Source organism: Toxorhynchites rutilus, chromosome 2, assembly GCF_029784135.1.
Source record: "Toxorhynchites rutilus septentrionalis strain SRP chromosome 2, ASM2978413v1, whole genome shotgun sequence".
Classification (NCBI taxonomy): Eukaryota; Metazoa; Arthropoda; class Insecta; order Diptera; family Culicidae; genus Toxorhynchites; species Toxorhynchites rutilus.
The window spans coordinates 166,861,739-166,886,906 of NC_073745.1; the positions used below are offsets into that span (position 1 = coordinate 166,861,739).

Consider the following 25,168-nt stretch of genomic DNA (forward strand, 5'->3'; position numbering starts at 1 on the left):
GAATGGACCCGTGGATTGACCTCTAGGATTAAGTGATTCAATAAAGTTAAACTGTTTTTGTGTGGTTATGTCAAGTTTCTAATTTACGCCGACAATTCGATTCGTTCCGTTACAACATTCGATAAGACGAATCGTTCGCCTCCGTCGCTGCAAGTGACCGGGAATTAGGCTTTCCTATAGAACTTCCACCAAGCCACCCGAGATAGCCATATGCCAGAAATCAAAAGGCAAAAAATTATTCTTCGAAAAAAGCCAAATTCAACTCAAAATTCTATGTTCCTATAGAATGTAGAAAGTGCTTTTGACAAAGTTCTGTGTATGTGTAAATATTTTATATATATACTAATAGTTTGTCGATTAGTCAGAATCGATGAGTTGTGATGTACTTTTTTTTTCTTCTTCTCGGTCTCAATATGCTTCTAATACTTCTTAGGCACTTACGTTCCTGGAAGTTGACTGTATTCTCAACTTGTGTCAAATAACATTCCTTGGATATATTTTGAGTGACGCATCCCTAAAGACGCTTCCACATTACGCCGAGCGGCCTTGGCCGCCCGGTAAGGCCGACCAAATGTGGACGTACCGCCCGGGCTTGCCGACGTGCCGAAAACCGACTCGAAACAAACCGAACCCAACACGAAACAAGTGGGTCCGGTTCGAGAAAGTCGAACCAAAACAAAACGAAGTAAATTAGCGTTGACGACATTGTGCTTCGTGTGTTCGTGACGGCTTCGTACATCCGATGGGGCTTCGGCTTCGTGCACCCGATGTGGCGTCCACATCACATAACGAACCGAATATGCCGCCTGGTAGAGGCCGATCGGCATCATTCGGCATAATGTGGACGCGCCCTAAGATCGTCGAATCCAGATGGAAGACAATTTGACAAAAATGCCGCCCATATACGGACTCGAAATCGAAACTCCCATCACGATACGTATGACATGTCATATCAGAAGAATGTCCTGTTTTGTTGCGCTCATAGCTGATCAAGCCACCATGCTCAAACTTGGAAAAAAGCAAATTAATTTTCTCTAGTAAGACAATATTAACCCTTGTAAGACAAAGATTACACAAAATTAAATTTTCCTTTGTTTTTTTCTGTTTTTAAAAAAAATATCTCCAAATCATCACCCTTTGTTATCTCTAATATCGAATATGGATTTGATATCGGATATAGACTGATACATTTGCAATAGCAACAGCGTTAAAGTACATATAAGATTTGGCATCAATATATTATAATTTCTCAAAAAAGTCTCATCCCTGCTTGATCCGCATTTATTTTGAGAATACTTTACCGAGTAACAAGCATTCATTTGTTCTCTTGCCTACAGTCATTCAATCACTCATTGGATTACACGTCCCGCGATATTAAATTTCCAGTGTGAAGCATCATTTGTGTTTGATATGTTAGAAAATCGTTTGAAAGAGCATGCAATATAGAGCTGTGTTAAATTTAGATTGAATTTCAAGTCATTTCCATGAAATCAGCCAGCCCAAAGAACACTTGTTATATGTTAGTTTAATTGTAACAATATGAAAAAAAATTGTAATATTCAAATACTTCTCTCTTGTTCCAGGTGTCGTGCCCCTATAGCATCACTTGATTGCATGGAGGAATTCAGTGGTACGACAGCCCAGCTAGATTTTGGTAAGCTTGCGTTAATGTACGATTATTATAACATGGTAATTGGAATCTACTATGAGCTCTATTTTCGGAAGTGAATCGTTTGTTTGAGAACCCCCATAAGTTCATTTAACGCACTTGCGAGAAAACGACAAAAAATTGTTTTTCTCAAAACTTTGATCGGGTCCTCCAATTTTTGATATGAGGTTCGATTATAAGAACATATTATTTGGGACCACTGCTTCATCAATATAACAGGTTAAGCTCAAAATATAATACTTCAAAGTTGGTTGGTGGAATCACGAGAAATCAGCGGTATATTTAGCGGTCTTGAAGTGATTCAATTCAATTTTATGTACGTTTAATGTTCATAATACTCATACCATGTGCTCCCGTGGCCGAGTGGTTAGCTCCGGGGGTTCGGGTTCAACTTCCGTTCTGGCCGGAAGATTTTTTGTCAAAGAAATTTATTCCGACTTGCACTGTGGTCACGCGTATTTTAGAACTTGCCACTTAAGAATACATTCAAGGCGTGTTATTCGGCATAGAAATCTCTACTAAGTAGTACTAATAAAAATGACGCAAGTAAAACTTTCGTTGAGAAGGCAAAAGTTCCACTTGGAACGTTAGTGCCATCCAAGAATACTCATACCAAGTAAGAATGGGGTTGTTTTTATGTTATGTTCTGCATTGAAGGAGGGAGGGGTAAGGGGGGTCGGATAAGTATTATTTGTTTGATTCTTAATACATAAGAAAGGGAGATAGAAGATATTTTCAAAAACTTTTTGCGTTAAGTAATACATATATGAGAAGTAAGTGGTACTACGGAGCTTTGCTTGCAACTCTGCTCAGTTTTCTTCGTGCACTTCAACAGTTCTTCATTGAGGGCTTACGATGCATTTCCCAAGCATCTTAGTCGTGTATCCAATTGTGCGACAGGGCGAGCATAACGATACGCTTATTGGGCTATCGAACATATTTCCATCCCGAAAAAAACGTGAGATCAGCTATACTCAACCTGCGGCCCGCGCATTTGGCCCTGCCAGTTCTTTTGGTTGTCCCATCTGGTGTTACTTTATTTTAAACTATTTTGCATGTGTGTACCTATGTTTCTACGTAGGACTACGTCTTTCAGCAACTGTGCCAAATCAGAAAACAGGGCACGTTTTCATAAAATAGAAATAGCAAATGCAGCGTTCGTTCTACGGACAATGTATTTTCTCTTAAATTGCAATTAAAGCTCCGCTCCGTCAGGTAGTGACAGGACGACAGGGAGGCTTTTCAAATGGCTTTTCTGAAGGCCGTGAGTTAAGTTTCCAAATTGGCCTTTTTCAAGGCTAGATGCAAATGAGCTGAGAAATTTTCAAGTCTCAATAATTAAAATCATGTTCATAATTATTCAAGTCACAAGTTCCCAGTTAGCAGATAGTAGTTTTGCTCGAAGTTAAATATCGCAAACACTGGTGCAATTTATTTTAGTGGAGTCAATAAGAACACAAGTCTCGTATATTGTTCTCGAGAATGAATCATGTATCACCAATGGTACTTCTCAATTGGCCTTGCTTTCGGAGTATTAGCCGCATTCATCTCTTTGGGAATCACGGTAGCCCTGTTTTTGCTGTACCCATTGTTGCAATTGTTACACGAATTGGCATGAGACAAAATGGGAAGTCCCGCCTGAATATAGGGCCTTTCAGATTAAACACTCACGCAAAAAAATCGAACTCCCCACTCCCCACTTCAGAACAATAATATTCGGCTACTCGTTTAGTCTGATCGGATGGTTTTTAGTGTCAAGATGTACAATTTACAAGAACGCGTATTTTTAGTGAAATCGTATTATTCGAGCAACAGAAGCCTTAATGAAACTTTGTCCTGTTATGGTAAGAATTTAACATTTCTCGTCGTCGATTACTTTCTCTGGGGGTACGTTGCTATGTTAATAAGCCGCAATATTTGGAGGAACTTAAGGGAGGAAAAACTCGTATTTTCAATAGCATCAAAGTCGTAATGATAGAGTTTTGCATGGAGAATTTTGTTCACCGTTTAAAACGCGTTATCGAAAAAAAGGGTGGCCACATTGAAAATGTCCTAAAATAAGCTTTGTTTTCGTTTTTTAAATAAAAATCGGTTCACTTTTTCACGTTTACGTTCACGTTCAATCTGAAAGACCCTGTAGACCTCATGGTACTCCAGAAAATACAGTAGTCTCGCTTTTTAGTCCACAATTGCAGATTGCTTGTCAGATAACGAGTGTTTGGGGGAATTTCGTGATGTTATATTCTACCGAGGCCCTCTTTCGATCAACCGAGGTATCGACAGCTTCGAGTTCCGCTTGAAAAGGGTACTACTTTCGGCATCGCCATGGTATAAACAAATGAACTTATCCTGACAATCAATGTCTACTGTGATGATGTGTACTCTTAGCAGTAAAACTCTTAGTCTTTAGTGAAATTTAGAAAAAAAACACTCGAAAAATGTTTTAATTGCAGCTTTTTTTATATGTCCAGATTTAATCGTGTTCAACTTGTAAGAATTGAAGCTAAATAACCAATTGATCCTCCGTCCGTACTTTAGAGTAACTTGCAAATAAAAATTTTTTTTAATTGATCTCATCTGGTAACGTGCATTTTCATCTTGTCTGACTTTGTATTCATTACCCAAAACAATCGGTTCAACACCCAAGACAGCAATGGAAGACATTGTCGGAAGATAAGAAACGATTGATTCTCTTCAACAATTGAATACATTGATCATGACCAAGCAAACCATTTGTCATGACAATTGTCATGCAAAAATGCGAAAACAGAATAGAAACTGAGAGAGGTTGGCGTCGACATCATGCCTCATACCGTATGTTTCTATTCTGTTTTCGCATTTACGCATGACAATTGTCATGTCAAATGGTTTGCTTGATCATGACTATTCCCATTGAATGAAATGTGTGTGGTTGTTTCATCCATAAGGCTGTTTGCTCGAAGGTCGAATATTGGAAACTTTTTGATAGGTAAAGTTTGGTTTGAAATTTGTGCAAACACTATTTTATTTACCACTCTTCAATTATCAACAGTGGAAAACAATGTCAAACATCGAACATGGAAAAAAAACGACTGAAATATTATAACACATTACGGTGGGAACAAAAATACCCCGACTTGCATGTATATGCAAAGCGGATTCCCCCAGGCACATTGAGTTTGAAGTCTGTGTTGGGAAGATCGTAAATCGGGCCAATCAAAACTTGGCAGTTAGGGCGTTTAAATTACGCTTGACATTTCACAGTTATTCAATTGTTTATCTCATGAAAAATAACATTTTATTCATTGTGATAAATGCGTACAAATATTTCCAATCAATTGATGCAAACATCTTTCCGATTTATAGAGAAATTTTCGAGTTGTAAGCATACGAAACCTTTATTTTTTTCCTGGATGTTCTGTGTTTAGGTTTTCATTTCAAACATTTCTACATTTCCGGATATAAAAAAAAGGAAAATTCAAAATAAATATTATTTTTTATCGATTCATACGATAGAGAGATGCATACAGTTTGTATTCATAAATCGACATAAATCGGTTCAGTAGAACTTGAGTTATCGTGTACGCCAGTTTGGGAAAAATAGTTTTGAGACAAACGAATTTGAAGTTTATTGTTATGGTCGTACTAATCTAGATACCGCATCCCTAATCTTGATACTGCATCCGCATCCCTAAATAAATCCCGCCGTAAATAATGGGATTTTTGAAAAGTCCTTTCTAGAGTATAAACTTGAACGCCTAAGCTTCAAATATATGAAGATTTTTGACGTAGGACTACGTCTTACATCAAGGATGCCAAATCAGAAAACAGGTCACGTTTTTATGAAATAAAGTTAACGTTATAACTATTTTTGCTGTGAACAGATTTTAACGATTTGCATACCAATCGAATCGAAGATTTGTTTGATATGCTATACATTACAATCCCATAGTCTGTATATGGTTTAAATTGATGAAAATTGGAAGCATTCCCATTTCCCCATACATTTGTTCTATTCACTTGTGTGCTTTCCCGAACAGAGCTGTCAATAACGGGCAACTTATGCAGCCGCTAGAATAGAAACAACGAAGGCGGATAGCGAAAAGAGATTATTTGGAAAGTAAACTCCACCCTTGCATAGTGAGTAAACTGTCGCTGGCGTATAAGTACACCCATACATCGCTTTACGGCCTTGATTCGTTCCACGAAATTGCCCGCAAAGTGAAAAGCCGTATAAGGAATCAATTAGAAAAGCTGTATTTAAAAAATAATCATTTTTGGAGAAGATGGAAAAATTTGATCTCGGGGCACCCTTAAATGGGAATGGGCAAATGTAAAATTTCGTTCGTGGAATTTAAGTGTTTGAGTCGGAAAATTTTGGAAAATTCGATACTTTTATGAGCTTCATTCATCGTAGATCATCGTTCAGAGTAGTTTGTGAGACTGTAGGTGGTGTTGTTGCTTATCAAATCTCGAAAACATAAATTCATATTCGAAAGACAAACGACAGAGCTGAACTGATAAAACAGTCAAAACCAACGTTGAATCGGGCAGGTCAACAAAAAAGCCTGGCAGAGTTCATGGTATCCCTTCGTTCAACGCCCATCGGCACATTTCACATGGATGCTCACTTAAGCAGGGAAGAGTGTTCACATAGTATATAGATAAAATCTTAATACATTCATTTCTACAAAAATGTCGGTTTCACCCGACAGGGTGTCGATCTCACTCGCACTCCCATTTATTTCTCCTGAAAACGTCAATTTTTGTATTCTATCAAAATTCGAGTTCTACTCAAAAAATGATCAATAGATACTATAAAATGGTTCATAAACAGTTGAAAAGAAGTTCCTTAACGATTTGAAGTCAAAAACACATGGTAGATCCTGGAAATCCATAGAGTGTCGGTTCTACCCTGATTTCCCCTATGTGCTGTTTATAAATCGCAAGAAGCCCGGCCACAACACGATTTAATGTATGAAGAATTTACTTCCATCTTACATTCAACACGAATAACGAGGATTATTTTTGTTTCAAGCGTTTATACGTGAATAAATTATTTTATTTCACTTTACAGGTCGATCAATCAGTTTGGGTTCAAATCCTGCTATACCTATACGGAACAATGCTACGACCACACCAGGATTACGTTACAAAAATATTGGTAAAAGTGGTCTTAGGGTGTCTAATGTTGGTCTCGGCACGTGGCCAATATTCTCACCCGGAGTTTCAGAGGAGCAGGCTGAAGCTATTTTACGACTAGCCGTTGACAGTGGCATAAATCTTTTCGATCTGTCGGAAGCTCATTCGGGTAAGTTAATTATTTGTATATTATACTATGTGAGCACTATTAGTCATGTAGAAGGTGATTTTTAATAAAACATAAAAGTTTTTTTTAATTTTGAAATTAAACACAACAACATTGCAAATAGTGTCTTAAGTTCACTTTTTCAAGATAATCATTCAATGCAAATGTTGAGGACTACGCTTTATGATAGAGGCACAATTTTCCATCATTTATTCGAGAATTTTGGCTGGATGGGGTGGCGGCACTCGACGGGCCTGAAAAAAAACACAAAACATTGATTTTTTTTTCTGGATGCATTGGCAATTCTTGTGTTGTGTTACCAAAATTCTACAATTTAATTCGTTGATATATCCATTTAATCAGAAATAAATTTCTTCGTTGAACGCAATAAAATGGTCTATATTATCAAATTTTCGCAGAGCACGAATTTTGACAATAAATTTCCATCATAATGTTGCCATTGATGAAATGGCAACGTAAACTGAGCATTTTTTACCTCGAAACATGTCACGAATTATGACATGATTGTCAGCAATAAATGTTTGAATAACGAACCACCGAACAATCACCCTGTTTCATATTTTATGAACTGTTAAATACTATACGCATGTTTCTCTCATCCACATTCACAGGAACCCGAGCTGAAATTGAATTGGGAAAAATAATCCAAAAAGCAGGATGGAAACGAACTAGCTTCATTATAACAACCAAAATTTACTGGAGCACCAAGTAAGAAACTTTTTTTTCGTTCAACTAGCGTTCATAGTTTTTAGGCAAATGATAACTGAAACTTCGGTTAGAATCAACAATAATTTAAACATATGAAATGAAATGATTGAATAAAGTTATTTCACACCAGGTCAGAGGAACGAGGGCTGTCCAGGAAGCACATTATAGAGAGCGTCCAAGCTAGTCTACAACGATTACAATTGTCGTACATTGATATTATTCTCGTACATAAGGCTGATTCGATGTGCCCAATGGAAGGTAGGTTTTACTGTCAATTCGTTTCTCTTTTCACATAACTCTAAAACTAGAAGCATGAGCTTATCAGCAATGGATCGTAATGGATTTATAGAGTTATGAAAAAAATATGAGTAATCATGTTTAATATGTTCTTGGTTCTCATACATGAGTGGCGCTGATAATACAGCCATTCCATGCCAATCCGATATAAGTAATGGTTCGCAGATTTTCGTAAAAAATTGTAGTTTACGTTATTTATTTTATTATTATTATTATATGTTATTTATTTTATTTTAAAAATCTTTACAAGACGGTTCATTACTGACAAACTTACCTTCTATTAAAAAAAATATATTGAAATGTTTTTAATACATGCTCTATTTGTTTTTATATTCCATTTATTTAGAAATAGTTCGAGCGATGAATTACGTAATCTCTCAAGGTTGGTCAATGTATTGGGGTACAGCAAGATGGTCACCTGTCGAGGCATGTATACAAATGTAAATTATATAGAATTAGATTCCAAAATTTCAGCTCTCGATTGTTGTAGATCATGGAGGCATACACAAATTGCAGGCAATTTAACTGTGTGACTCCCATTGTGGAGCAGGCAGAATATCATATGTTCTGTAGAGAGAAAGCAGAACTTTATCTTCCTGAAATGTATAATAAGATTGGCGTAGGTTTCATGGCCTGGGGTCCCCTTTCGATGTGTTTAAATGACACACAGCACGGGGAGAGACTATGGTTGCCTAAAGGATCGTTCAAAACGAAAAGTCAGAGTTACTCTTGGACAGAAGATGAAGTAAACAAAGAGGTAAATCATGTCATGTTATTATTAAAAACCAAAATCAACATTTGATGTTTTTTTAGGATCGTTTGGAAGAAACGAGAAGAATGTATGACAAAGCAAGAGATATCAGTAACCTAGCTGAAAAGTTAGGATGCAATGCAATGCAACTATCCATTGCATGGTCTTTGAAGCACGAAGCAGTTCATTGTTTATTATTAGGAGCCACATCTGCAGAACAGCTTCATCAAAGTCTGCAAGCTTTACAGGTACTTTTCGTAACAAATTATGGCAATATTGCAAGAATGGCCTCATTTTTCTCTTAGTTATATCAATGATTCATTTCGACAAAAAATAATTTGATTGATTTGAAAATCTTGCGAGTACTTTATTTTCCAACCAATTGTTTCAGTTTCCCTGAATAATAGAATGGATTGTGCGTAAGTCGGAAGCCGTTTAAATATAGATAGCAAAGGATAAATAGAGAAGGGCCATGATTTGTGATTAGCACCTTAATCGAAGCCTCCAGCCTCGTCTCAAATCTCATAAGATTGAATACAAAAAAAATATTTTTCGATTAACAATATATACGATTATGAATTGATCCAATGCCATATATGATTTTGCATATTACAATGTTTTGATGTTTGTCGAAGCAGCGCATGTCGTGGCCACTAAATTCTGCTACAGCGTCCGAGTTGATTGTTTGCTAGCTTAGAATGACAACTTTCTTGTAAACGGATTTTTCGGTAGTTTAGTTGAAATTGTTTTACTTTCCAAAGAAGGATCCCAGCAAACATTGAATCGTATAGCTTTTGTACATGCCAGATCGCATATAAAATCGTATCGAATCACAAATACCACCCCAATGAGTCTTAGATATATGCAAATCGTCTCCAATTTAGACCTATGCTGTTCATGTTTGTATAGGTGACGTTAGCGACGAAATGAAAATCGACTTTTTGATTGGTACACATTCTACATAACGTTTTTTTTGTTCGAAAAAACTGACTATGCGAACAAATGTTCATTGAAGCGATTGATTGTTCGCATGAATCGACGTAAGCATTTTCCAAATGAAACACATATGTTTTAATTCACAAGATCTCCTAGGCCTTCTTTTTAACGATAATATTCGTTATCTGGTTATCGATTATTTCATTGCAAATGTGCATGGTTATGCTTTTAGGCCAAAAACGCTGACTGACGCAGGAATGCAGGAAGTTCCGGTACATCGCAGGGTGCCATCAGGAAAAGGAAAATTACTTCTTTTCCATCACTCCCTAGAAAGAAGACCGAAACTTCCCAAGTTGGAATGAAACCTAGAATCGAACGTGCTGAGAATAAACCGAAGCAAGTACCTCCACCTCTTCTACGCACCAGGGGTTCTCAGCACTTCCCGGAGCAGCACCCAACCCGTCTGTTCCTTTTGCGCGGTCGAAGCAACAGCCACAATCTGGCTTGCTTGCGCTTTAAATGCATTTTAAATGCTTCAAATATAAATGACCCTCGTGAAAGCATAGTATTATGTTTGCTTCCGATTGTGAGAAAATTTTTGAAAGAAAAATGTGGTTTTGACGTAGGACTACGTCTAACCGGAAGATATAGGGGGTGAAATGAAAATCTAGGCACTGAACAAGTAGGAAAAAATGCAAGATTTGGAACGCTTATAACTCGAGCATTTCTCAATAGATCGCAAAGGTTTTTGCATCAATTGATAGGAAATATATCTACGCATCTATCATAACGAATAACATTTCATTTTTCTTGAGATAAATAATTAAATAATTGTGAAATATCAAGCATTGTCCAAATGCACTATGTGCCCATTTTTGATTGGTCCATTTTGTGCTCCTCAAATCGTACCGTCCAAAACGGGCAACCAGAGCAGCAGCAAAATACAATGAAGCACGATTGGAAAGGAAAAAGAAAAAAAATTAACGAAACATTGGTCGCAGTCTCACACATGCATAATTCTCGAGCCAGCCAGTCAGCTTAAAAATCCCCGCTCCGCTGCCGTAACGATCATTCTCATCGAAACCGTACACCACATCGTTTCGCATCACATCACATCAACAAACCAACACAAGCAGCCATGTCTGGACATGACAAAGGAGGAAAAGTGAAGAGAAAGGCAAAATCCCGCTCGAACCGTGTTGGTTTGCATTTCCCCGTAGGTGTATTCACCAATTGCTCCACAAGGGTAGCTAGGCCGAGCGCGTTAGTACCAGTCCACCTAGCCGCCGTTATATAGTTCCGGCCGCCGAAGTGATCGAGTTGGCTGGCAAAGCTGCTCGCGACGATAAGAAAACTCGCATTCAGAACAGAACACATTCGGTTCGGTGGACATCAAGACAACAACAGGCAGTTGCAGCGAGTGGCGAGTGGCAAACGCAATCGCAAAACGGCAGCAGGTAGCAGAAGAAAAAAGTTTGTTCTTTATACAAACTGCTTTGGTGGCAAATCCAGAACAAGGCGGCATCGAGGGCGTTCGAAATGGTTTTTTTTTCAAAACCACGAGTACTAAGTTTTCTAAATTAGAACCATTCCATAAAACATGGCGCTTTTCAGGGCCATTAAACCTTCCAAAAAAGTGTTTACGAAATACAGTTCAATGCTTTCTAAAACAATATCCCAAATAATAATAAAACACAAATTTATTTTTTCATAATTTGTTTGCCAGGAGATAATTTGTTTGAGTATGAGAATTTGGCAGTTGTTCTGAGCTTATTGATGGTTGGGGACTTTCCCGATTATTCAATTTTCACCAATTCTTAAATTGATTTTAGATTGAAAGTACAGTCATTTACAGTTAGCTCGACATTTAGCTAATTGGACGGACCTGTAATGCGACGTATTTATTTGGACATTTTTGTAAATATAGAGTTCGGGGTCCAAATTTTGACCCCACATTAAAAGTGGACACTGTACCACTGTCATAGCAAATGTTCAATTACAGTTTAAAATCGCCTCCAATGCGACACTGAGTGGTGTTTCGGCACGTCGCATTAAATATAATTTATGTTGTACAGTAACTCACAGTCACAGTCACAAGCTGGATGGGAAGAAATTTTCTAACTGTGAAAGCTGTGGCGAGTGGCAAACGCAATCGCTAAACAGGAAGGTTTAGCCGAACAAGATGGGGATATCGAGTGATAACAAAACAATAAACTCTTTAGATTAAAGATAATTTTGTGATCCTGAAAAGGACCTTTTTTAGCCTGCATCTGAATCCAACGAGCGAATAAATCGTAATGAATGTATTTTCTTCTTCTTCTTTTTGGCTTTAAGAGGGTTTAAACTCTTGTGCTCCCGTGGCCGAGTGGTTAGCGTCATAACTAACATGCCGGGTGTTCGGGTTCGATTCCCGTTCTGGTTGGGGGAATTTTTCGTCAAAGAAATTTCCTCCGACTTGCACTGTGATCACGCGTATTCTAGAGCTTGCCACTCAGAATGCATTGCAAGGCGTGTCATTTGGCATAGAAATCTCAACTAAGTACTAATAAAAATGACGCAAGTAACGTTGAGACGGCGAAGTTCCTCTAGGAACGTTAGTGCCATTAAAGAAGAAAAAGAAGAAGGATTTAAACTTTTCAGTTCATTCGCCTCTATGAATGTATTTTTTTTGCCATCGCTGCCTTTTAACGCTCATTCGTTCGTCTCGTTGGACTCGCCCCTTTGGCTGAGTCTGCCGATTTGTCTCTATCCTGTGAGCGTGTACCGCTAAAGTACAAAACGCGCGGATCCGCTGAAAAATATATCATTCTCTTTCAAACCGTAAATCAGTGTGGTTGTATGGCATCATTTCACATCTCACCGCATCAACGGATTGGTGCCGTAGCACCAGTATACCTAATAGCGGTTATAGAATTTCTGCCGCTGGAGTGCTCGAGTTGAGCACATTCGGTTCGGTGGCAACAACTAGTTTCAGCGAGTGGCAAACGCAATCGCAAAACGGCAGCAGGTAGAAGAAGGAAAAAGTTTGTTTATGCAACCTGCTTTGGTGGCAAAACTAGCCTCCGTAAAACACGGCGCTTTTCAGGGCCATTAAACCATTCAAAGAAGAGTTATTAAAAGTTATTTACAATACCAATGCATTCTAAAGTGACATAATATGACATATAATATGAACTGAATTATTTTGTTTATGCGTGTGTTTGAACTTATTGATGGTTGGGGTCTTTTAAATTGATCATTCAGTTTTCACAAACCCATACATGGTTTCCGAATTAAAAGTGGCTTCAAATTACAATACATTGTATGCAGGATGGCATTAACGAATTTTCTCGGTAGCATGAACTGCTTTCTTTGGATGATAACTGATGTTGAAAATTGACTGACGTTACATCTGCATTGTATAGAAAAATAACTAAGGAGCAACATGATGAGCTATGTAGTTCCTGCTGCTCTGTTCTTATTTTAAAGGACTTTAATCCGAATGTCATCCGTCCCTGTATTTACTGTTGGTTTTTCAGAACGCTTATAGCTCGTTTATTTCTCGACAGATCGTAGAGTTCGTCTCCAAAACCTCAGTTCTTTTTCTTTTTTATTTACTTTGTTTGCGGAGACTACAAATCTTACAATTCATTCGTCTCCGAAACCACAGTTTAAGGTACGGTAATGTGCTCAATAGAGAAATATATGATAGTAAATGAGCTGATGACCACCTATGCATTCCCTATCACAGCCATCATTTTGATTGTACGATATGTGCCAAATACGCCAAAAGAAGTTTGTAAAAAAAAACGCAAAAACACAACACCAAAGATTCTTTTCTGAACCCCCAACATGTTCATAAAGAGTAAACAGTAAACTAATCCATTTTTCAGGTAGATAAGTAGGTATTCACGTAGGAGAAGAAAATAAAACAATATATTTAAAATATATATTTAGCAAAAGCTGTCCCCTTTGTATGGTCCTACGTCACTCCGGTTATGTCCCCGACATTACCCACCCGTCTTTTTTTTTTTAGCAGCATTCATTTCCCTCGATGCCTGATTCAATGCAAGAGGCCAGAGATTTGAAGTGGAATTGCAGAAGCATCATCCCTTAACTAGATCAATTTATATTTTTAGTTCAAAGCTCTAACTGTGATGTATTTTCCCGCTGTAAAACATGGCTTTCTTCAGCCGATGAGCTGAATTTCTACGATTTAAACATTATTCGCCTCGATCGAAATGACTCGTTTGGTGGCGTATTGTTGGGGATTAAAAACTGTCACTCCTTCTATAAAGTCACTCTCCCATCGATGTCAGGCATTGAGTGGCAAAGACCTCTGCATTGCCTCGATATATATTCCTCCCAGAACGATGGTAGGCCGTGGCCGATGGTTTTTTGATATCATCGAGGCATTGCCGGAGCCGCGGCTAATCTTAGGTGATTTCAACTCCCATGGAACAGCATGGGGGTCACTTTACGATGACAACCGTGTCACTTTGATTTATGATCTGTGCGTCAACTTCAAGATGACAATTTTGAATACGGGGAATACGATAGCCAACCCTTCTACACGGGCAAGAATGTTGGACATATCTCTTTGATCTTCTTCGTTATCTTTGGATTGCATGTGGATTGTAATCCAAGATCCCCACGGTAGTGATCACCTACCAATAATTTTATCGATCGCTAATGAATCAAGTTCTCGTGAGTCAGTCAATATTGCGTATGACCTCACGAAAAATAATGACTGGGGAAAATTTGCGGAGATAATATCTGAAGCAATTATTCCAAGGCATGAACTTCCTCCACTTAAAGAGCATAATTTTAAATCAGGTTTAATCTACGAAAGCGCACTTCAAGCTCAAAAGAATCGTGTATTTGCTACCACTTTCCGACGTCGTCCTCCATCACTTTGGTGTGACAAGGAGTGTTTAAAGGTCTACCTTGAAAAATCATCCGCTTTCAAAAAATTCAGGAAAACTGGATTAGTGGAATGGTTTCGAAAGTACCAAGCTCTAGAAGCCAAACTAAAAGATTTGATTAAAGCAAAAAAGCGTGGATATTGGCGGAAGTTCGTCAATGGTTTGTCAAGGGAGACAGCTATGAGCACTCTTTGGAATACGGCTAGGAAAATGCGTGGCTGGAACAATACAAACGTAAATGAGGAATACTCTGACCGTTGGATTTTCAAAATTTGCAAGGAACCTTTCTTTCCCGATTCCGTTCATGCACAAAGCGTCGTACGCGATATTCCGCTCCAATGCGATTATGAGAATTTTTCCATTGTAGAATTTCCAATTGCCCTCCTCTCATGTAACAATTCAGCTCCGGGGTCGAACAAGATTAAATTCAACTTGTTGAAGAATCTTCCCGACTTGGCAAAACAGCGTTTGCTGAATTTGTTTCTGGAGCTGAATATTGTCCCGCATGGCCGGAGACAAGTGAGAGTGATAGCCATACGAAAACCCAACAAGCCGACTTGCGATCTCAATTCGTATAGACCGATTGCAATGTTATCCTGTATTCGCGGATTGTTACAGAAAATGATTCTACTCCGTTTGGACATGTCGAAACAAACAATTTGCTGTCAAATACGCAGTTTGGCTTCCGCCGGGGTAAAGGGACGAATGATTGGACTTTCACCGATTCTCAAAAATTTCCTGTACAATATATTGTCAGAAAAGCACTTGATCTCTCATGGCAGCTCGAAATCTTCTCGTTACAGTTTTATGGGCCTATCGCAAAGTTCCTGCCTAAGCCCCCTCTTGTCTGCACCGCACGCTGAGACAACTTGCAGACGATGGAGTTATTTCCATCACGGTCGTTTTTTCTAGAAAGCACGAACCCGCCCAATTTCAGCTTCATCTATCCGGCAAAACGATCCATCACTTTATGTTTTTCAAATACCTGGGTGTATATTTTGATTCTAATAATATCATTGTTTGCATATAGCCATGGGGTGTTCGAATTCGACACATACGATGAGTCTCGAAGTCTTAGCAGGAGTATTCCCGCTTACTCTCCGGTTCACAGAATTATCTTACAGATTTATCATCCGTTGCAAGATCATGAATCCATAACTTCATAACTTCGAAAATCTACTCCAAGTCACTCCTCAGTCAACTTCTTCATTGTGCAATGGTACAGGAGATGCATTTAAGTGGAAATTAGCATTTAGAGCTCGGCAGTTATTCTCTAGACTAAAACTGTCTTCGACAAAGTTGTTACATACGATAGAGCGCTCATTTTTTATGTTATTAAAAATAGGGTGACCAAAATTGTCGATGAAATAAAAAATATAACTTTCTTATCGTTATAAATAAAGATAAACATAGTTGGACAATGTTGTAGTTCCAGTTTTTTGCGATATCTTTGTTGAACAAAGTTTTTCTATCTCTTGAAATAACCGATATAGCGCCTTTTTTCTAAGTTAGAATGTTGCAAGACAAAGGGTCACCATGAAAAAAAATTTTTTTGCTCTAATTTTTCTATTTCAAATTTTTACTTACTAATACAAACATTTTGCGATGCAGAACTTGTCAATATCTCAACTTCACCTAAAGTTATTGATATTTCTTCTCAAAAAACACGCTCTTTTCATTTGTTTGTCATTCTTTCTGGGGCAAACATAAAAAATGTTTGTTGACGGAATTTTAAGGAGTAGATTTCACTCTATATAATTTTTTTAAATGTTATTTTTTGTGTTTGATTAAATTGAAATTGAAATCATGAGTTTTTGGGTATAAAAACATCAATAACTTTGAGTATAACTAAGATATTGACAAGTTCTGCATCGCAAAATTTTGGTATTGATAAGATCTAAAAGTCGTACCAAGACAGTTTTGATGTAGAATTACAAATATTTATTTGTTTATTTTTATTTTATTTATTTTGTTCATTTTTGGAGCACGGAAAAGCCCATTTTAGTTTGCTATAAGCTTTTTTCTAAAATGGGCATAAAACCTGCTTATTTTTGCGTCAACAGAATAAAATAGTCCAAATGACACAATCTTAATCCTAACAAAAAACAGCTTATTCTATCTTAACACTAAACACTAGTTCACAAAACAAATAACAATATGACCAACTACAATGCACTTCAAAGTAACAAAATGATAATAACTTAACATAAACGAGAGTACAATTTTCTGAGGACTGAATGAGATAAATGAAAATCAAAAACACTGTAACACTGATTAAAAATCCTACACATACTATTGACAGGTTCATTCCTACCATAATTAGTCCGAGCAACAGAGAGACGAAGAAAGTTATGGAAGCGAAAATTACGACGACGAATGTCTATATTAAGACTACTGAGTAGATCGCAGCAATCGATATTCGAGAGCAGTAGATCGGAAATAAATATCGCTTTAGCTACATCACGACGCAAGGATAGCCGTTCAAGCCCTATAAGATTACAACGATCTTCGTATCTAGGAAGGTTCAGAGGGTCCCTCCAAGGCAGACCACGAAGAGCAAATCGCACAAATTTTTTTGAACGTTTTCAATTCGTTGTATTTCGTTCTGATAGTGTGGGGACCAGACAACGGCAGCATATTCCAGTGTTGATCGAACAAGAGAGCAATACAATGCCTTTAAACAGTGTATATCATTGAAATGCTTAGTAACTCGGAAGAGAAATATAAAAGTTATAGCAAAAAAAAAAAGACGGGTGGGTAATGTCGGGGACATAACCGGAGTGACGTAGGACCATACAAAGGGTACAGCTTTTGCTAAATATATATTTTAAATATATTGTTTTATTTTCTTCTCCTACGTGAATACCTACTTATCTACCTGAAAAATGGATTAGTTTACTGTTTACTCTTTATGAACATGTTGGGGGTTCAGAAAAGAATCTTTGGTGTTGTGTTTTTGCGTTTTTTTTACAAACTTCTTTTGGCGTATTTGGCACATATCGTACAATCAAAATGATGGCTGTGATAGGGAATGCATAGGTGGTCATCAGCTCATTTACTATCATATATTTCTCTATTGAGCACATTACCGTACCTTAAACTGTGGTTTCGGAGACGAATGAATTGTAAGATTTGTAGTCTCCGCAAACAAAGTAAATAAAAAAGAAAAAGAACTGAGGTTTTGGAGACGAACTCTACGATCTGTCGAGAAATAAACGAGCTATAAGCGTTCTGAAAAACCAACAGTAAATACAGGGACGGATGACATTCGGATTAAAGTCCTTTAAAATAAGAACAGAGCAGCAGGAACTACATAGCTCATCATGTTGCTCCTTAGTTATTTTTCTATACAATGCAGATGTAACGTCAGTCAATTTTCAACATCAGTTATCATCCAAAGAAAGCAGTTCATGCTACCGAGAAAATTCGTTAATGCCATCCTGCATACAATGTATTGTAATTTGAAGCCACTTTTAATTCGGAAACCATGTATGGGTTTGTGAAAACTGAATGATCAATTTAAAAGACCCCAACCATCAATAAGTTCAAACACACGCATAAACAAAATAATTCAGTTCATATTATATGTCATATTATGTCACTTTAGAATGCATTGGTATTGTAAATAACTTTTAATAACTCTTCTTTGAATGGTTTAATGGCCCTGAAAAGCGCCGTGTTTTACGGAGGCTAGTTTTGCCACCAAAGCAGGTTGCATAAACAAACTTTTTCCTTCTTCTACCTGCTGCCGTTTTGCGATTGCGTTTGCCACTCGCTGAAACTAGTTGTTGCCACCGAACCGAATGTGCTCAACTCGAGCACTCCAGCGGCAGAAATTCTATAACCGCTATTAGGTATACTGGTGCTACGGCACCAATCCGTTGATGCGGTGAGATGTGAAATGATGCCATACAACCACACTGATTTACGGTTTGAAAGAGAATGATATATTTTTCAGCGGATCCGCGCGTTTTGTACTTTAGCGGTACACGCTCACAGGATAGAGACAAATCGGCAGACTCAGCCAAAGGGGCGAGTCCAACGAGACGAACGAATGAGCGTTAAAAGGCAGCGATGGCAAAAAAAATACATTCATAGAGGCGAATGAACTGAAAAGTTTAAATCCTTCTTCTTTTTCTTCTTTAATGGCACTAACGTTCCTAGAGGAACTTCGCCGTCTCAACGTTACTTGCGTCATTTTTATTAGTACTTAGTTGAGATTTCTATGCCAAATGACACGCCTTGCAATGCATTCTGAGTGGCAAGCTCTAGAATACGCGTGATCACAGTGCAAGTCGGAGGAAATTTCTTTGACGAAAAATTCCCCCAACCAGAACGGGAATCGAACCCGAACACCCGGCATGTTAGTTATGACGCTAACCACTCGGCCACGGGAGCACAAGAGTTTAAACCCTCTTAAAGCCAAAAAGAAGAAGAAGAAAATACATTCATTACGATTTATTCGCTCGTTGGATTCAGATGCAGGCTAAAAAAGGTCCTTTTCAGGATCACAAAATTATCTTTAATCTAAAGAGTTTATTGTTTTGTTATCACTCGATATCCCCATCTTGTTCGGCTAAACCTTCCTGTTTAGCGATTGCGTTTGCCACTCGCCACAGCTTTCACAGTTAGAAAATTTCTTCCCATCCAGCTTGTGACTGTGACTGTGAGTTACTGTACAACATAAATTATATTTAATGCGACGTGCCGAAACACCACTCAGTGTCGCATTGGAGGCGATTTTAAACTGTAATTGAACATTTGCTATGACAGTGGTACAGTGTCCACTTTTAATGTGGGGTCAAAATTTGGACCCCGAACTCTATATTTACAAAAATGTCCAAATAAATACGTCGCATTACAGGTCCGTCCAATTAGCTAAATGTCGAGCTAAATGTAAATGACTGTACTTTCAATCTAAAATCAATTTAAGAATTGGTGAAAATTGAATAATCGGGAAAGCCCCCAACCATCAATAAGCTCAGAACAACTGCCAAATTCTCATACTCAAACAAATTATCTCCTGGCAAACAAATTATGAAAAAATAAATTTGTGTTTTATTATTATTTGGGATATTGTTTTAGAAAGCATTGAACTGTATTTCGTAAACACTTTTTTGGAAGGTTTAATGGCCCTGAAAAGCGCCATGTTTTATGGAATGGTTCCAATTTAGAAAACTTAGTACTCGTGGTTTTGAAAAAAACCATTTCGAACGCCCTCGATGCCGCCTTGTTCTGGATTTGCCACCAAAGCAGTTTGTATAAAGAACAAACTTTTTTCTTCTGCTACCTGCTGCCGTTTTGCGATTGCGTTTGCCACTCGCCACTCGCTGCAACTGCCTGTTGTTGTCTTGATGCCCACCGAACCGAATGTGTTCTGTTCTGAATGCGAGTTTTCTTATCGTCGCGAGCAGCTTTGCCAGCCAACTCGATCACTTCGGCGGCCGGAACTATATAACGCCGGCTAGGTGGACTGGTACTAACGCGCTCGGCCTAGCTACCCTTGTGGAGCAATTGGTGAATACACCTACGGGGAAATGCAAACCAACACGGTTCGAGCGGGATTTTGCCTTTCTCTTCACTTTTCCTCCTTTGTCATGTCCAGACATGGGTGCTTGTGTTGGTTTGTTGATGTGATGTGATGCGAAACGATGTGGTGTACGGTTTCGATGAGAATGATCGTTACGGCAGCGGAGCGGGGATTTTTAAGCTGACTGGCTGGCTCGAGAATTATGCATGTGTGAGACTGCGACCAATGTTTCGTTAATTTTTTTTCTTTTTCCTTTCCAATCGTGCTTCATTGTATTTTGCTGCTGCTCTGGTTGCCCGTTTTGGACGGTACGATTTGAGGAGCACAAAATGGACCAATAAAAAATGGGCACATAGTGCATTTGGACAATGCTTGATATTTCACAATTATTTAATTATTTATCTCAAGAAAAATGAAATGTTATTCGTTATGATAGATGCGTAGATATATTTCCTATCAATTGATGCAAAAACCTTTGCGATCTATTGAGAAATGCTCGAGTTATAAGCGTTCCAACTCTTGCATTTTTTCCTACTTGTTCAGTGCCTAGATTTTCATTTCACCCCCTATATCTTCCGGTTAGACGTAGTCCTACGTCAAAAAAAATAGTTTTTTCATGGTTACCCTGATGCAACTTATATAGAAAGCGCCAAAAACAACTTTGTGGGAGATATTTGTTCTTTGCACAAAAACTGTCTTCAACAAAGTTGTTACATATGATAAAGCGCTCATTTTTATGTTATCAAAAATAGGGTGACCAAAATTTTCGATGAAATAAAAAATATAATTTTCTTATACAGATAAACATAGTTCGACAATGTTGTAGCCCCAGTTATTTTAAACAACTTTGTAGAACAAAACTTTTTTCTATCTTTTAATATAAACGATTTAGCGCTTTATTTATAAGTTGCATTAGGGTGACCATGAAAAAACAGGTTTTTTTAGCTTTCACTTTTATATTTCGTATTTTTTGGGAAGAAATATCAATAACTTTGAGTGGAGTTTAGATATTGACAAGTTCGCAAAATATTTGTATTAGTAAACTCTAAAAGTCTTCCGAAGACAGTTTGTATGTACAATTTGAAATATAAAGGTTAGAGCAAAAAAACAGTTTTTTTTTTCATGGTAACCCTAACGTAACGTGGAAAAAAGGCGCTATATCGGTTATTTCAAGAGATAGAAAAAAAATCGTTCTACGGATATGTCTCAAAGAACTGGGACTACAACATTGTCGAACTATATTTACCTCTATCTATTAAGATAAGAAAGTTAGGTTTTTTATTTCATCGACAATTTTGGTCACCCTATTTTTGATAACACAAAAATGAGCGCTCTATCGTATGTAACAACGAGCATTGAGTGCACAAGGCAGACAATCGGATATCACTGTCCGGGACATCTTAGGTAGCCGTGATCCTGATCTTCTGCTCCATCTATACCCGTTCCTCAGAAACGCCGATGTCAACGTTTATTGATGTTTCCTCCGTTGTATCCCTGTATAATATCCCTCTTTTCCGATCGATAAACTTTTACTTAGTCGCGGCAATACATACACATACTATTTACAGATACACGGACCGAAGGTTGTGCCACTTTTCCGCATTGGCTAGGAGTACGCACAAAAATTTGGTTGTACGATAACTGACGAAGAGAAACAAACAATTTTGTTCGATAGAAGCTGGCGAATTCAAACGAAGCAAGGGGGAGGCGCAATGTAACCACACCAATACAACTCTATGTGGTTGTTAACTTTTACTATTGCATACAATTCGTACGGCCACTTTTTCGCATCTAGTGTCACCTCCGCCTCAGGGGTTGTTTCTCTTCGTCAGTTATCGTACAATCCAATTTTCGTAAATATGTACTCCGATCCAGTGTCACCGTACCCTAATGGTGTTAGTGGTTACGTCACCTACAGAGTGTTCATTAGGTTCGAATACACGTTAAAAATGTGTTAAAAATGACAATACAGGATATTCTTTCCTGGGTTGAGGCAATGTTTATTGAGAACCTTTACGACATATTAGCTACGAGGCGCTCTGGAACCGCAGGATGCGGGGTGCTGGCCCACAGCCGATCATTTTGGAAATTTTGCGAATGTTGCAAGACAAAGAGTTTCCATTCAGTATACACGAACTTCTGGCTTGCGTGCCGCGAAAGTATCAGTTTGGCTCTGTCCAGCGTTTTTTTCCTTGTAGCCAGTGTTGCCACATTTTCATCTGTACCAGGGGGGTTAAAAATCTTTCTCATTTCTACTTTTGACGTAGGACTACGTCTAACCCTTCAATATAGGGACCCATTTCAATATTTCGGTGTGAAAAAGTGTTCAGTTTTTGAACGCTAATACCTCCTCAATTAATGAAAATATTGATAGGAAATATCCTCAGCAATTGTTTATATGCTACACATTACGGTTTTTTAGCTCTAAAAAATAAAATCAATTTTTTGAACTAAAGTTCAAATTGATGAAAAATTGGAAGAAAGAATTCCCTACTTTCCCATACATTTTGTCTGCGCTCCGGCAGCAAACAGCTCGCGGATAATTGAGGTTCTACTGTATATGGCTATATATGAGCGATGGTGGGGCTTGGCCATATTCTAGCATCGGCCCAAGCAGGAAAGACACTATCTTGAAATTGATTTTCAGCATAAGAGATATCGCTGCATTGGCCGGGGATGCGGTGCGATACCGCAAGAGTGAGAGTCAGGAGTTTCAATGGGATGTGGAGCAGGAGATCCTATCGAAGTGTGTTTAAAGCGGTGAAAGCGTCGCGCCGGGTGAATGAGTGGCTAATCGCGCACGATTTGACAGAATGCAACATGTAACATGTAACATGTTTGTCTATGGCGCTGTACCACATTACCCTTTCCTGTTGACCGGTTGATCTGAAATTTGGAAAACACCTTTATCTCTGCAGTCATTATAGAACCGCGTATTTCATGATTTTGAAAATCCAAAATGGAGGATTACATATTTCCTCAAAGCCCCATCAATATGGGTATCAAATGAAGGACTTGACTAATAGAACACAGTTATTCATGAGGAGTGCAAAGCCCATTTATATCACGATATCAGACGGTAAAATCCTATTACGATATGCTTGCAATAAAGTGTGTGTTCGTTGCCGGCTGAATAATAACCCCTACAACAATTGCACGACAAATTAATTTTTTCGTATATGAAACGTGAAACGTCTAAACGTTTGAGTGTTTGCTGAGTGCAAATATAAATCTTTCAACTCTTCTTGTAGCATCCAATATCATGTAGCATTCAATATGTTGATCTGGAGCAAAACATAAAAATTAACTCTGAAAATCGTGAAATGCATCTGTTCACCACCGCCGCTAACGAAAGACAACTGGTGGCCATTTTTGGGCTTTTGAATATATATATATATATATATATATATATATATATATATATATATATATATATATATATATATATATATATATATATATATATATTTGTTGTGACTGGGAGGGAATCCAAGCGGGACAATTTTTCACCAAACCAAACCAAATTTGAACTAGTACAAACGTGCTTGCACTGTTCGGGAATAGCGGGAGTAAAAATAAACCTAACCTTCGTTGTGCGGTGATCGAACTGGAACTCATTTTATTCTAACATGGGAGGGGGAAACTTGCACATTTTGCTCCTCTTGTGTATGTGTTGGTGACAGCGGATGCTAGCAAACGCACTACAAATTTCCAGACGCAAGTGCAGCGCGAATGCAAGGGTAGGCCATTAAGTGGGGGTAACACTGAACGCAACATAATACCGGCCACCTTGAAATTAACAATTTCAATGTCTGTCTCTAACGATCCATAACTCTTAAGACTAACATAGATTTTATAACGTATACTATTTGTGTAGTTCTTCTTTGTTGATTTATTGGCTGGTTCAGGGTCATTGATCTCCAGGAGGGTCCTGTTGCTGCAGGTAGTCAACATTATCATCTTCTTCGCACGATGGCAGTGGGCAGATTTTCGATACTGCTCGCTTGAAGATTCCACTAGTAGTGCGTAGAGTAGCAACACGGGTTACACCGTCTTTCCCTGGGTGGATTTCTAGCACTCGCGTCAGTGGCCATTTCAATGGGGGCGACAGTTCGTTCTTCAAGATAACAATACTGCCAATTTTGATGGAACTCTGCTTTGGGTTAACACATGTCAAGTGATTTAGTTGTCGTAGATATTCTGACCTCCATCTATGCCAGAAATGCTGCACCTTCTCTTGAATTCGCTGGTACCTATCAAGCCGATTTATAGGTACATTCCTTACGTCGGGGTCCGGTACTGATTGTGGAGAGTATCCAAGCAAAAAATGCGAAGGAGTCAGTACCGACGAATCATTGGGATCATCTGTAAGCGCTATTAGTGGGCGAGAGTTCATGCACCCTTCTATTTGGGTCAGTACAGTGGCCATATCTTCGTACGTTAGTGATGCGTTCCCAATTTGACGAACAAGATGTTTCTTCGCCACTTTCACAGCAGCTTCCCAGAGTCCACCGAAGTTGGGCGACTTAGGGGGAATAAGATGCCATTGAATATCCATTCTGGCAGTACTAGCAGCAATCAATTCAGAATCGGGACCAGGTTGCAGCATACGATACAATCGATTGAGTTCATTTTTTGCACCGATGAACGTTTTTGCGTTGTCCGAATAAATGTGTTCTGGTTTTCCACGTCGCGCCACAAAGCGACGTAGAGCGGATATGAATGCCGGTGTTGTCAGATCACCGACAAGCTCGATATGTACTGCCTTGGTACTAAAGCACACGAATATTGCTATATAAGCCTTCGTAGGGGTTGTCTTGCGTTGAGTTGAACGAATGTATACTGGGCCACAGTAATCTATACCCGTACTAGAAAACGGTCGACTGGGAATAACACGAGAGCGTGGAAGTTGTCCAGTTGGTTGCTGAAATGGTTTTGGATCCACACGAGCACAACTGTGACATTTCCTTATGATGGATTGCACAGCACGTCTTCCGTGGACGAGCCAGAAATGATCCCGAATTACTGCGAGAGTTAGATTCGTTCCTCCATGAGAGACCGATGA

General features: G+C 38.4%; 1 protein-coding gene across 14 annotated transcripts in view; it reads left to right on the top strand.

The window, feature by feature from the left end:
• LOC129769002 (voltage-gated potassium channel subunit beta-2-like) overlaps positions 1 to 25,168 on the top strand; it is a 112,446-nt gene that overhangs the window by 78,886 nt on the left and 8,392 nt on the right. For 13 of the 14 annotated variants that reach the window (XM_055770993.1, XM_055770998.1, XM_055770996.1 and 10 more), the window contains 7 exons: positions 1,584 to 1,654; positions 6,726 to 6,959; positions 7,589 to 7,685; positions 7,816 to 7,943; positions 8,329 to 8,408; positions 8,473 to 8,739; positions 8,796 to 8,981. In XM_055770993.1, coding sequence (XP_055626968.1) covers positions 1,584 to 1,654; positions 6,726 to 6,959; positions 7,589 to 7,685; positions 7,816 to 7,943; positions 8,329 to 8,408; positions 8,473 to 8,739; positions 8,796 to 8,981 — 1,063 coding nt within the window. Of the gene's footprint in view, positions 1 to 1,583; positions 1,655 to 6,725; positions 6,960 to 7,588; positions 7,686 to 7,815; positions 7,944 to 8,328; positions 8,409 to 8,472; positions 8,740 to 8,795; positions 8,982 to 9,124; positions 9,153 to 25,168 lie in introns of all 14 variants that reach the window. The other variant, XM_055771000.1, reaches the window with a different exon arrangement.